Below are 15,010 nucleotides of genomic sequence, written 5' to 3' on the forward strand. Positions count from 1 at the left end.
CCAATCATTTATGTTATTCTCCACTGTTTACCATATCTAGAAGTAAAGGATAAATTAAGCATTTCTTTATGAAATTATCCATATAATTAAGTAGGTTTTCTTTCTTTCTTTTTTTCCTGTGACTCTTTGGCCTTAGGATATAGATGTTTCCATTGAGATGTCTATGGCTAGCTTAAGACTCAAATAAACTGGAGGAGTCCAGAGAATTTAATAGCAAATTTTGCAAATTGTGATTTTTAACCTACTTCCATGCATTAGGTTGTCTGAGCATTATTTGCTTGCTACCTCATGAATGATTCATGGGTGTCTACAGTCAATGGAAATATATTTTTTGTCCTAGTTACACCATGCCTTCCCATCCAAAAAGAGCAAAGGGAGGATAAGATGTATTTAGCTCTTAATAATGGCTTAATGGGACTTTAACCATATACTATAAATGTATATAGTTCATTTTTGAAGGATTTCTTAAATATATATCTGCATGCAAGGTTGATTTTTGTGGTATCCTAGCTATAGGATTGTTTGCCTTCACTTTTTTTTCTTTCTGAAGTATTTAAAGATCTTCAATTGGTTTTGAATTGATTAATTTGAGGACATTGCTTCCTTTAACAGTTTTGACTTTTTGGTGCTAGTTACATAGATTTTATAAGCAAAATCATACACCTGACATTTTCTGGCCTTGACCTAAAGGTCTGGAAATTTGCTACCTCTCAATATCACAGAGTTGGAGCACAGTTTTGTTGCACTTCCTGAGAAGTGAAAAGGACTGAAAAGGCAGAAGTGTCATAGGCCAGGGTGAAGTTCGGTGGAAAGATGAATGGGGAAGTTTAGACCTACCAGTGCCTTACATGAGTACCAAGACTTTTAAGTGTTGACTTTAAACTACAAAATAATATCTTCAAAAGAAACAACTGTGTCATAATTATTGAATTGGTGACTTCAATTAGCATAGCGAGAGTAGGGGCAAAAGGGAGACAGTTGATCTCTCAGTTTCTTTCAATTCTTTGTCATTCAAAGAGTGATTTGATCTAGGGACTCTTGGGTGGCTCAGTTGGTTAAGAATCTGCCTTCCGCTCAGGTCATGATCCCGGGGTCCTGGGCCTGAGTCCTGCATCGTGCTCCCTGCTCGGCGGGGAGTCTCCTCCCTCTGCCTGCTTTTCCCTCTGCTTGTGCTCTCTCTCTCTGGCCAAAAAAAAAAAAAAAATGATTTGATCTAGATTTCTAATTCTTCCTTTTATATGGCAGTTTTATTACAGTCCAGAAAATAAACTTTAGTTTCATAGGTTAGAAGACAGAGTGTGAAAATAGAAGATAGTTTTGAACTAACATGTTTTGAAACTATATTGTGGTTACTCATGCTATTATATTTGAGTAGAATAAAAATGTAAAATTCTTTTGACTTAAACATCTGTTAGACAAATTAGGCTTGTTTCATGAGCACTATTTATATACAATAATAGATTTTGTTTGATTAACCCAATAGAATCTAGAGTTTATCTTTTCTTTGCAACTAGATGCTTTGGAACACTTAAGATTTTCTGTAATGTAGACATTAGATGTTTAATGTTGCTGCTGCTTCAAAATACACACAGATTTTCATAAAATCTTTATTGTCTTACATGTAAGTTATTACTTCTTTGAACTTGTTCACTGACATATTTATATGATATGTCAGGGTCAGGTTCAGACTTTCTCTTTAAAGTATCTTTTGAAAATATAAAGTAACCTTTTGTAAAATACTGCTGTTACCTTTTAAATGTATTTTTATTTTAACATATCCAAAATGCCAGTGCATATTGCTTTAAACCATAATGTGCACTCAACCTATTTATTTCCCATCTTACTGTTTTTTCCCTCCTTATTTTTAAGAGAAAATAATAAAAACAAACGAAAAGATTAAAACCCTTTTTCCTTTCACACCACAGTAGCTTATCACCAAAGCTGTTCAACCTCAGAGCCAAATAAAAGCTGTCCGCTGTGCCGGCCACAGTCCCCACAGACATGCTGCCATTGCGGCTGCCCTTGAGTCCCTGAGCCCATGTCCCTCAAGTCGAGGCCTGCCACCCCAGGAGCTATGCAGTTACTTCTAGACCCTTTGCTATTATTTTAGGGATAGAAAATAAGAGGCATTTATTTATTACTTGTTTATTCCAGTACATTTGGTGTCTTTGGCTTATTGTGATACTTCTACTCAGTGTTTCATTTAATTAAGTCATTATTTTTACTGAGGTCTCTGTTGACTAAGGGTCCTATTTCCTACTAAATTTCAAGGGCTGTTTATGAAAATAACATACCTGATCATTTGTTTATATAACACGTTGAGGTTTCGTGAGGTAGTTAGAGTTTTCACAGTGATTTGAAGCAGAGATAAATATAGGTTACCTTGAGGGACAGAGAGAGAAAAGGAAAAACAAACATTTACTATTCCTTTTGGCAAAACGTGGCTTTTGGCCTTTGTATGTGTTGTACCAATTTAAACCATGGATAAATTCTTTATGTCAGAATGTGAAGTATGTTCTGAGTGTGTCTAAATTCTCTGATTTGAAGTTGAAACGAAACCACTTTTTATTTTCAAAGTATTCAAATTTTATTTCTTAAGCCATAATCTATAGAGTGAAACAGAACTGTGTCTTCCAACTCATCTGCTTTTAATTGAATCTTGTAACAGTTGCAAAGACGTTTTTTGCTGCCTTCTAAACTAGTTAAGTAGGAAAAATGATTCTGATCTCAAAAATGGGAAGTTTTGATTAACTGATCCCATCAGATACTGCAAAATGAGCTTTGTCACATGCTCAAAAGATGTAAGTCAAAGATGTGAAGAAAATTGAGTTAGAAGTATCCTAACTTTATTTTTTCTCATTATATATAGAGCGACATGTTAGTTAATGTTTTGTTTTTTCATTGTTTTATTTACAGAACATTTTTAACATTGCAGTTGGTATATGTATACATGTAACTTCTGTGTCAATGTTATTGTATATATAAATTTGTCTTATTTAAAATAGTATCACTATAGGGGTGCCTGGCTGGCTCAGTTGGTGAAGCACATGATTCTTGGTCTCAGGGTTGTGAGTTTGAGCCCCACGTTGGATGTGGAGATCACTGAAAAATAAAATCTTTAAAATAAATTAATTAAATAATATCATTATATCACCAAACATTAATAATCATGATGTAACTCCAAACAGGTAGAAACTAGGACATGAACATAAGTTAAGAGGTATATGTTTGGGGTGCCTGGGTGGCTCAGTCATCAAGCATCTGCCTTCGGCTCAGGTCATGAACCCAGGGTCCTGGGATTGAGTCCCGCATCGGGCTCTCTGCTTGGCGGGAAGCCTGCTTCTCCCTTTCCCACTCCTCCTGCTTGTGTTCCCTCTCTCTCTGTCAAATAAATAAAATCTTTAAAAAAATAAAAGAGGTGTATGTTTAAGTCATCTGCTTAATTAAGTGTAGCTTGCTTATATTTGAGTACATTTCTTAGTTATAGAACAATCATCAGTGTGGTTTCAGTGTAGAGACATGGATCTGGAAACAAGTATTATCAACACAGATCCTCTTTCAACTGTATTACGAGTGGAATGGAAAGTCCTTGGAACTGAAAGATCATTTATAATTGCTAGCATGTGTATTGTGCTTATCATGGGCCAGGTAGTGTTCTTTTTTTTTTTTTTTAAAGATTTTATTTATTTATTTGAGAGAGAAAATGAGAGATAGAAAGCACGAGAGGGAAGAGGGTCAGAGGGAGAAGCAGACTCCCTGCTGATCAGGAAGCCCGATGTGGGACTCGATCCCAGGACTCCAGGATCATGACCTGAGCCGAAGGCAGTCACTTAACCAACTGAGCCACCCAGGCGCCCGCCAGGTAGTGTTCTAAGCTCTTCTCATAATAATCCACATAACCCTCAAAAGAAATTTATTAAGTAGCTGCTGTTATGTTATCATTTAGGTATAGGGAACCGAAGGCACTGAGGGGTTCTGTTGACTTGCCCAGTGATGCCCCCTGCTTTTATTAGCTAGTTAGAGGCAAAATTGGGTTTCAAACCTAAGCTGTCATTGGTAATGTTTTTGTTTTGTTTTGTTTTTACCAGAAATTGAGTTTATTTGGGAATAGGAGAGGAATTGCAGTTTGGGAAACACTTGTAACAAGCTACATGTTAGTCTTTTGAGGGTTTTAGGTGGGGTGTACTTACATGCAAATGGGGGAAAGTGCAGCCAGAATGCAAAGAGGGGGAAGTCCCTCCAGAGCCCAAGCAGTAAGTTTGTTGGCTTGAAGATTGGGAGAGATTCTTGGGAGGATGTTCATTGGTTAGGAGCTAAGTCTCAGTCTTATCTAAATCAGACATTTAATGGAAATCAGTCCCTTGATTCTTAAGTTCCATTCTTCTGAGGGCGCATGCACAAAATTTTCCATTTCATATTCTCAAGTTCCATTTTAAAGCTTTTATTTATAGGATGCCTGGATAGCTCAGTAGATTAAGCATCTGCCTTTGGCTCAGGTCATGATCCCAGGATCCTGGGATGGAGTCCCGCATCGGGCTCCTTGCTCATAGGGGAGCCTGCTTCTCCCTCTCCCTGCTTGTGCATGCATGCTCTCTCTCTCTCTCTGGTAAATAAATAAAATCTTAAAAAAAAAAAAAGATTTTACTTATTTGAGAGAGAGCGAGTACAAGCAGGAGCGGGGTGGGGGGGGCGGAGGAGAGGGAGAGACAGAATCCCAAGCAGACGCTGCTCTGAGCGCAAGGCCTGATGTGGGGCTTGATCTCATGACTCTGAGATCATGACCTGAGCTGAAACCAAGAGTCGGACACTTAACAGACCGAGCCACCCGAGTACCCCCTCAAGTTCCATTTTAGATCGAAGTTCTTCCACATTTTCCCCTGTTGATCAAGCTCTTTCACAGAAAGCATTGCTGATCAACCATGTTGTTTAGGCATTGTTTTCCTTCTCTCTCTCTCTCTCTTTCTCTTTCTCTCTCTTTGATCAAAGACATTATTAGATGGAGTACATGTCCCTTGGCACCGAGGAGGACCATCCTCAGGTGTCTTGTCCCACAGAGGAGAGAAATGGCAAGTAAATTTTATTGGACTCATTTGAACAACAAAAAGAATAAGAAATGGAGAATCTTAGTCATGCTCCTCTAGGATGGTTAACTCAGTGTCTGTGGTCAGTTGAGCTTTAGGATAAACATAAACACAATATTCTTAATATAGTAAATATTGATAGTGCTTTGCCTGTGAAAGTTTGTTCTCTTAAAAAGTAAAGAACAACAACAAAAAGGATTAGTAATTTCAAAATAAAGTTTCAAACTAACCAAGTGGGGGTAAGGATGTGACCAAGGTTTAGCATTGTGTTTGCTATCCCCTCCCTCCCAGTAAGGCCAGGGGGCCCATATCATTGTGGCAACCAGTGATGCTGAAAGTCCATAAAGTTGCTAAATTGTGTATCAGAAATGATTATTTGACATTAATTAAAGAGGAAAATGCAGGTCATAGAAATGATATTAAGCTGCTCCTTGACTTCAAATGAAGTTACACAGATAATTCATGCAGTGAGATTTGTGTTTAGACACAAATCTATGTAATACGGGTTCTTTTGCTTGAAGGATGGAAAAGGGGCCAGCCCAGTTTTTTTTTTTTTATGTTCTTTTCTTTAAAAATAACTTTAGAACTTTTCCTCAATTAAAAAATATTGAAAAGGTGGGGCGCCTGGGTGGCTCAATCGGTTGAGCAGCTGCCTTTGGCTCGGGTCATGATCCCGGGGTCCTGGGATCGAGCCCTACGTCTGGCTCCCTGCTCAGTGGAGAGCCTGCTTCTCCCTCTCCCTCTGCCTGCCACTCTGCCTACTTGTGCTCTCTCTCTCTCTGTGTGTCAAATAAATAAATAAAATCTTTAAAATAAATAAATAAATAAAATAAAATAAAAAATATTAAAAAGGAATTTCCTGGGTTTCCCATAATAAGCTTATTTAGGACTGTCTCACACAAAGTGAAGAAAATTTTCAATTCAAAAGCAAATTTCCAATTTTTATTTATAAAAAAATATATTTCTTAGAGTGACTAGAGAATCCTTTCAATTACTTTTTAAAAGCTTTATATAAGTACAGTTTCTGTTTCATGTTGACTCTTAATTTTTAGAAAATCATGATGTAACCTAACCGACATGGCATTTACATTTTACAAAATATAAAAAAAATTAGGCCACCCATTTTCTCAGATTTCCTCCAGGTTTTTGTTTTGTTTTGTTTTGTTTTGTTTTGTTTTGTTTTGTTTTACATAGGGGAAATTATACCTGCTCTATAGGATTAGTGTATAGTGTTTTTAGTTACTTATAAGTTTTTATGATATAATCATACTTACCATGAATACAAAAAGGTTTTAATTACTTACCACCTCAAATGTACTTTATTCACAGCTGCCATTTTCCTTTTTCTCTTTTCCTTTAAAGCTGTTTTTAAGCATATACATGATGAAGTTATAATTTAATAAATGCTGTCAAGTATGCTTTTAATGTTTTGATAATTCATGGTATTTCTTAAATCTGGTTAAATTTAGCTCTGAAAATTTTACTTTTGAGTCTTTATACTGTAACTCATGGTTTAGTCTCTGAGTCTTTTAAAAAACCTCAATATACCCTCAAATAACAGCTTGGCCACATCCTTTCAAAATAAAATGTGGAAATAGTATTTTTATATCAGAACATAAGCACGTTTTAAGCAAGAAACTTTTTTTTAAATCACAATAGCCATTTTTTTAAAGTAATATATTTGCGGCTCAGATAGTTCTAAATTGTACATTTCAGGTTTATTCAACTTCTTAAAAATATTTGAGGGCAGCTGCAACCACGGAGTTCAACTCCATCATTATTTCTTTGCCCATTCTTCTCTCTCTTTTCTTTCCCGAATAACTTCTTTCAGATATGGTTCAAGGTAGAATTTATCCTCCTCATATTTTGTCCACTGCTCTTTAGGCAAGATCTGATGCCTCATGGTCAGGTCCAGTGCTCTCTTAATGCGAAACATCCTGTCGTTATAAAGGTTCTCAGGAAGCCTTCTTATGGCCTCTTTCACATCATCATTCTCATATATTGTATCATCTCTCATTAACCCCAGTTTATTGTACCCTGCAGCATTGTAGTACCATTTTCAAATACCCTCCAGCCACCGGCTTGATGCTGCAACTGCAGGCCTGCTCTCCATTTTGAACTGACAAGCAAGAAACTTTTCTTGCATACCTACATTCTGCTAGTACTTAATATATATTTTATTTCATTCTATTCTTAATATCAGCTTAGGAGAGAGAAATTATCCCCATTTTATAGATGAAAATACAGAGTTTCAGAGAGATTAGTCAAGATCAGATAGTGGGATGCAGGTAGCTCTAGAATTTGAACCTGGGACTATATATTTCCCAAACCTAATCTCTCTCTAGAATAATTTAGGACTTCCTCTAGTGGAAGGACCTTCCTGATTAGTTGCAAGCCCTGACCTTGTTTTTCATTCCCTACCAACTGACGGTGTCTTCCAATTCAGTCTATATTCATTTCTGAAACAGTTATTGCACACACAGGTCAGAATATTTTAAGTATATAGAAACATTTTATTTGGACTTTGTCCCGTATACATCTTACACTGTAGTAAGACAAATGGCAAACATTTGGGGTTACAAAGCAATGTATTATTGACTGATGTAAAATAATATACTGTAGTAGGTACACAGTGCCAGAAGGGTGATGGACACTGGGTCCATTGCTCTCTAACTCTTGACCCTCTTGACCATATGGTTATCTTGCCATTCAATCTACAACTCTACTATGTCTTCTAGATCATTAAAGCTGGTGTAGCTAGAAATAAAATACAGAAATAAGGGTTATTTTTTGTTGATGGGACTCCAGTCCCACAAAATGCTAGTTCTTGAACATTCTGATTAGTAGTGGTTTTATTGTATAGTCTCCCCATTTCACAGGTAAGAAAACTTGAAATTCTAAAGCTGAATGCTTTTTCAAAAGCAATACTGTAACTCTTGAACATATTGAAAACCCCCGCCATGTTTAAACTGTTTAGTCCTGGGCTTTGGCTAAGTAATGCTGCATGGTGTTAAGACACAGCACTGTGAGCAGAAGGCTCCATTTCTCTTTCTCAGAGGTCTCTGATTCTGTTCAGTGTTGTTACTTTTGCTCTTCCAATCCAACAAAACCCCATGGGATGATGAGTTTCCAGTAGAGGCTTTTCTGAGAATGCTCTCTGGCCACTTGAGTTAACTTACCTTTCCCCCTGATCTACTAGAGACCACAAACATAATGTTTTCTATGTTACCAGCAGCTTATGCTCCCTGAATGGAAGAGGGATTTAAGTTCCTACAGCTACAGAAATGTCTTTCATACCTGAAATTTTCTAATAATATATTCATTCCTAAGTTTTAATGAGTGGCTCATGATGCTTAGTTAGCATCTTCTTTAGATGCTATCATAACCAGGATGATTGATACACATGTCACGCCTCCCCTCCCCCTCCTTCCCCAGCAGGTATCTATAAGTGATGTGGTATTCCTTACACCCATCCAACACTGGCTTCTCATTCTTGATATTACATATGGAGTGGGAAGCCACCAACAGTGTTATGCAGACTCCTTCAGGAGTCTGGTAGGCTAGTGTAGATACTAACACTCAAACCCAATTCTGATTTTGCTTTGTCACATTGTTCTTTCTGCTATATTCTACCAGTTAGGACAAAGATAATGTCTTTTTTTTTTAAGATTTTATTTATTTATTTGACACACAGAGAGAGACAGCCAGAGAGGGAACATAAGCAGGGGGAGCGGGAGAGGGAGAAGCAGGCTCCTGGCCAAGCAGGGAGCCTGACACGGGGCTCGATTCCAGGACCCTGGGATCATGACCTGAGCTGAAGGCAGACGTTTAATGACTGAGCCACCCAGGTGCCCCCAAAGATAATGTCTTAATTTCAGTACCTTCCCCTTATCTCCAAGAAAAGAAATCTAGCTTAGATGAACACCTGATTTTATAATATTTCATGAACACTCTATTCAGAAAAAGTGGCTTCACCCTTCTTCACTCTTAGGGAAGTAGCAGTGTACTGAGTATAAAATTCAATATTCCTGTATCTTCTTGCATGAAATTGGGAAGAATTTTACATAACCAAACCTGATCCTTCAGTTTTTGTTTGTTTTTTGTTTCTTTTGAAAAGTTAAAAATTCCTTAATTTTTTATTCCTGGTACCACTACCACAATTTACAGGGCAATATACCTGATGTAATGAAAAGACAAAGAGAAAGACAAAGCTACAACAGAGAAAAGACCTCAGGAATGTACATGTAATTGATACTACATTGCATTAATCAGTAGCTGCACTTTTTGCAAACTGTGGCTATGACAGTCCTGAACAAGAAGGGTTTCCTGTTTAAGCTGCAGTAACTTTTCTGACTATGGATCATCGTACCTTCTGTGGCAGATTTTTACAGTTCCCCTAATGCATGTGGGATGACTGTCTCAAAGTAACCTGCAGCTTTCCTGACCACTCCTTGCTGTCTCTCCTGCTAAGAACTGTAGCCCTTTTCTTCTGAATTTTTTTTAGAACCTTCTGCTACCATATCCACCACTTCACCACCAGGTCCATAACCACCACCATAGGGACTGCCTGAGCTTCTTCCACCAAAACTGCCCCCCTTCATGGGTCCGTAATTTGATTGCTGTTGTCCACTATAATTTCTAAAATCATTATAGTTCCCACCACCACCATAGTTACCTCCAAAATTTCCTCCTTCATTGTAACTATTTTACCAAATAGATTGCCTAGAAAACAGATGTATTTTGATTTTACCCATAGTTGTGTAGGTTAAGACAAAAATTTTCTAAGAATTAAAGCAAGTAACATGAATTCCCACAGAATCATGGTCTTTTCTCAGTTGGGCTAATTCTCGTACTGGCTTTTATCATTCTGAAAGCTTCAGATGTCCTAATTTCCGTAGGTTTTAGGATTTTGCCCTGGCTCTGCAACCTACTTGCATTGTTTTACTCACCAAAGAAAGTAGTAGGAGTCCAGCTCTGGTACTAGAAGTCATGCTTTCCACTAAGCTATCCCTAAGAATAGGGCATATTCTTTGGGCTCTAAACCATATAAATGTGCAAAAATGGCAGATGATTGAAAGGTATGTACAATCTTATTTTGATGCCTAATTATAGGCTAATACAGGTAGATGATTCCTGATGTGTAGTCCTGGATTCTTGACTGTCCAAAAGAAACCCAGCTCAAACAGAATGAGCAAAAGTGGAATTTATTTCTTCTGATAAGTGGGAAGTCCAAGGCTACAACTAGCTCTGGGTACATCTGGATGGGAGGACTTAAGTGATCTCATCAGGGCCTTTTTCTTTTGTGTGTATTTTTTTCTGTGTTTCTTTTTTCAATTAGGAATTCATGTGATAGCAAAGAAGATCAGCAGTGGCTCCAGCTTACATCACTTTAACAGCCAGTATTTGCCTTTAATGAGAGCGTTTTTTTCCCCCCTAATAACTCCAACAAAAATCACAGGAACAACTCATTGGCCCAGGTAACACTACCTGCCCATTTCAGAACCAATCATGACAAGGACCTAGTGGTACAGCTAGCATTTTGGTCAGTCCCTTATCACACTAAGAGGTGTGTAAAAGGATGGATATTGGTCCCAACAGGAACCCATATGACCTGACAGTGAAGGGCTGCTTGCCTCTGTTGGAGAGAGGTAGCCAAGATTAAGGTTTGTGTCTTGTGTTTTTCATGTTTGTTTGTGTTTTTTCAAGTCCAGAACTTAGAAAAGTCCTATCTACTCACAGGAATTAGTCAGGTATGCTAATAAATAGCATGTCTTTCATCAATGCCACAAATATGTGTTGAGAATCCATTCTATGCCATTCATTTTACTAGATCCACTAGCTAGAAGAAAAGACAAATTTTGCTCCCTTGAAGCTTATATTAGCATAGAGATGATGCCATTTAAAAAGGTATAGTATAAATAGTTCTGTGGCTAAGGGAAGTACCCACATGGGGTACATGGGGGCATTTCCAGGCAGAGAGGGCAACATGAAAAAGGTCCAGTGGTGAAAGAGCCATCAACCGAAGTAGTTCCTATACATGCAACAAATAGTCTGAGATCATGATTGTAGAGGTCAGTGGGCCCAGAATGACCTAAGAGTCTTTTACTTGCCCAGGTGTTTTTACTTCAATCTTGAGTGTCATGGGGTCCAATGAAGGATTTAATGGAAAGAAGTGAAATGATGATAGGTTGTATTTTAGGATTCGTACCCTAAGCTGGGGCGAATGGACTGGAGGAGAACGAGATTGGAGGCTGAGCACATGTCTATTGGCTGACAAACAGACTAAATAAAATGTGTATGTGCACTACAGAACGTAACTTGGCAATAAGAAGAAATGAAGTAGTGATAACATGCTACAAAATATTATGAACATGAACAAAATATTTAGTGAAAGAAGCCAGTATTAATAGGCCAGGTATTGCTTGATTCCTTTACATGAAATGTCCAGAATAGACAACTCTCTATAGATACAAAGTAGATTACTGGTTGCCAAGGGAGACTGGGCTGGGAGTGGGGGAAAATGGGAGAGACTGCTAATGGATATGTAATTTCTGTTTAGAGTTTGAAAATACTCTAAAATTGATTGTGGTGTTGATTGAATAACTGTGAAACCACTGAACTCTACATGCCAAATGGGTGAATTGTCTTTTGGAAGAAATACGAATATGGGAGTAAAGTCACCTTATCTAGAAAACAAAAGACCAGCTGGTAGAACCAGGCATATAGAATATATAGAATACATAAAGAAATGATAAGAAATAGCAAAACATTGGAAAAAACTTAAATGTCTAACAATAGGAGAATGGGTAGTTTATGATATATCTTCATAGAAAAGGAAATAATGAAAATTCTGACAGCATATCCACATTAAAAAAATTAATAACTTATAGATGTGTCCTAAAAATATTATGTTGGGAATATTTAATTTAGGAGTAACATCTTAATTCTAACCCTTAATATTATTAATATGTTACCAAAATATCTATGTTACCAAAGAACACCATTTAAGAAGGCAAAGAGTCAATATATTTTAGAGTGATTTTATTTTAAAATGTAGAGGTGGGGGGCTTTTTTCGGGAGGGGGTTTTTTAAAAAACTTTTAGGGTCTGTTTCATTTAAATGAAAAATTCAGTGTATTGCACATCTTCAAAGGAGACCAAGTAAACAATTTCTCCCTTAACTCTGAGTTTAAGAGGAAAGAAAAGATTGTTACTTGGAACAACAGAGAGGCAGGATAATAACAACAACATTAATAATGTAGAGCAAAAATGCAACATGATAGAAAGCATGGCATAACCATGGCAGGTGAAATAACATGGATAAATCCACAGGGTTTCAGAAGGAAATTGGACAGTGAGTATCACCAAACTTATAGGTGATTTCTGTCATTTATACTTTATTGCAAAAACATTTGGCAAACCATTTTGGCCCTTTTATCACATTTTTAAAAAATTGAGGTATAATTGATGCATAACATTATTTTTGGGCATACAACATCATGATTCAATATTTGCATATGTTGCAAAATGGTCACCACAAGAAACCTAGATAACACCCATCACTATTCATGGTTAGAAATTTTTTAATCTCTTCGGATGATGTCTCATTTTGTTTCTATAGGATCACTAAACCAATCGGGGGAAAAAAACCAAAAACAAGTATTTTGATCTTAATAAGGAAACCGAGGAAATGAGAAGTTCTAGAGAGTGCCCATGGTTGGGATTGGGGAATAAAGGGTTAGACAGAAAGTGGAGGAACCTTCCAGGGGTCTTCCTAGAAAGAATCTTAGAAATTGTTTTAAGACAAGATATTTTGGCTTCAGTATATCTGTATTTTATCATCTTTTTTTTTGTTATTGATTCTAAAATTATTTTACTTGTAAAATGAGACAGCAAAAATATAAGGTAGAATAGAATGTTAGTGGCTAATAAAGAATGAAAAATTATCAGAGATTTTAGAATGCCATGTATTTGCAGATGATACCTGTGTTTTTTTTTTTTAAGGGTCTATGTATCAGAATTTCAGAGGATTGTTTTAAGACTAGTAGATGTACTTACATTTAAAATTTAGCATTCAGAAATCCTTGCTGCAGTATTTTTTAATTTGCTTTTTTTAAATCTCCTCAATTTGCTTTCCTTGAAATTTTTCTCCCTCCTAAGAGCAAGTCCCTCATCTTAGAGGCTAGAGGATTTATTGTCTTTCCTGAGAATTTCCTTTCCTTACTTTTTAATTGCAGTGCTGTTATGGGTCCTGTCCCAAATTTCTTTCTTAATTTTTCTCTCTTTTCATTTAATTTAACATATCCATTTCACATTAGGGATGTGCCTCTTTTTATCTTAAAAGAAATCGGTATTCTCTGAGTGAATTGTAAAATTCTCCTACTTAAATTAATGGCAAACATTGAAATATATTTCTGATAATTAGGGAATCATTAATAGAGGAACAATTCTAGATCTTTTCAAAAGTCTTTTCAGTCAATATTTTACCTTATATCTAAATTGACAAAAAGCTCTTTGCAAAGTTTAGTGTGATTTTGAGAGCAGAGTGAACTTATTTGGGGGCCAAAATATTTCTGCTATACCACCAGCTACACAGCTTTTATAATTTTGAAGTGTTCTTATTTAAGCATAGGAACTGACATCTATCTAGTAACACAGTATTTTTTTTTGCAGTTGTTTTCACTTGAGTACATGTATTCTGCTGGTTGTCACATCTGTCCCATCCTAGTTCCCTGAAAGAATTGCCAATTAGGGTCTAGTTCTTTGTGTTGATGTTCTAATTAATCAGGAAAGGAAAATTTGCTTCTAAGTGTATGTGAAAGTCCTTGCTAATTGGAAACATTAATTCAAAATTTCTTTCATATTTTCTCTACCGAACTTCATTTAGCCGGGCTTTTGGGGGGTTTGTTTTTTAAATTAGAGTGATATCACATTGATTCAACTTGTTTTAATATATCAGGTTCCTACATATAAATAGTTTAAGTAGGATTTAATTATTTGTACTGCCAGATTATTTGGTTTAAAAAAAAGATTCAGAAGTGTTCTTTTTAAATATTAAATTCTCCTGTATGTTCAAATTTACATGACTTATATGGTGTTTTTTAGGTGTGCAGTTCTTTTATAAGCTAAACTGGAACTATTAGTACTTTCTTATTTCTTTTTAAGGACTATATTCTACCCTTAGATGCTTTCCCATTACTCCTACTGAACTTATGGTGATAATTCCAACTTACTGGAAATTTCTTGTGAATCATTAAAGATAGTTTGGCAAGTGAAGTTTGATAACTGTAAATGAAGTAAATAAAACTGAAAATGAGAATTTTAGAAAATGGCATTTATGCTTTTTTAAAAATTTTGGATTGATTGCTGACTTAAAATCATCAGCACTGCAGGCCAATCTCCTGGCTAGGTAAAATGTCCTTTTTAGTAGACGTGCATTGCCTTTTTATATGCAGACAAATTTTAATAGATTTAAGTGTACTGTAAATCTCTTTGGTCGAACTCACTGTCAGTTCTTCGGCGCTGAATCCCGGTGGTGGGAGGTGTGGTGCATCAGCGTTTCTGTTGTAAATATTGGAGCTGAAATGAGTGGGGTTAGTGAGCATTCTGAATAATAGGACAGTTCACTTAGTAGCAATGCAACTGAGGTCCTGAGTATGAATACTTTTTGGATCACATTCTCTATGGATTTTGGGGTCACAAGCTATCAGTTTCTTAAAGGAGTCTTAGAATAATTACTAATATTCTGAAAGCAGAGCCTTTGGGAGAATTATTTTGGGGAAAATTCAGTCCTTTTGCCACATGTGGAAATAAACATAATCTGTTTAATCATTAAAGACTATCTGTAATATGAATGTGAAATGGATTTGGGGATAGAGCTTGGTGTTAACGCGAATTTATGTTTGGGTAGTACCAAAATTATTCTGAGAA

At 36.4% G+C, this 15,010-nt stretch overlaps 2 protein-coding genes across 6 annotated transcripts in view; one reads left to right on the forward strand and one right to left on the reverse strand.

Moving 5' to 3' along the window:
* Positions 1–15,010, forward strand: part of NCOA2 (nuclear receptor coactivator 2) — a 285,919-nt gene that overhangs the window by 101,437 nt on the left and 169,472 nt on the right. The window lies entirely within an intron of this gene.
* On the reverse strand, positions 6,774–7,192 carry LOC114216460 (cytochrome b-c1 complex subunit 7). Its single transcript, XM_028113045.2, has one exon. The coding sequence runs from the start codon at positions 7,096–7,098 to the stop codon at positions 6,859–6,861; it is 240 nt and encodes a 79-aa protein (XP_027968846.1). The 5' UTR covers positions 7,099–7,192; the 3' UTR covers positions 6,774–6,858.

This window comes from Eumetopias jubatus, unplaced genomic scaffold (genome assembly GCF_037043125.1).
Source record: "Eumetopias jubatus isolate StellerSeaLion01/CBP00866 unplaced genomic scaffold, mEumJub1_p1.0 scaffold_4, whole genome shotgun sequence".
Lineage (NCBI taxonomy): Eukaryota > Metazoa > Chordata > Mammalia > Carnivora > Otariidae > Eumetopias > Eumetopias jubatus.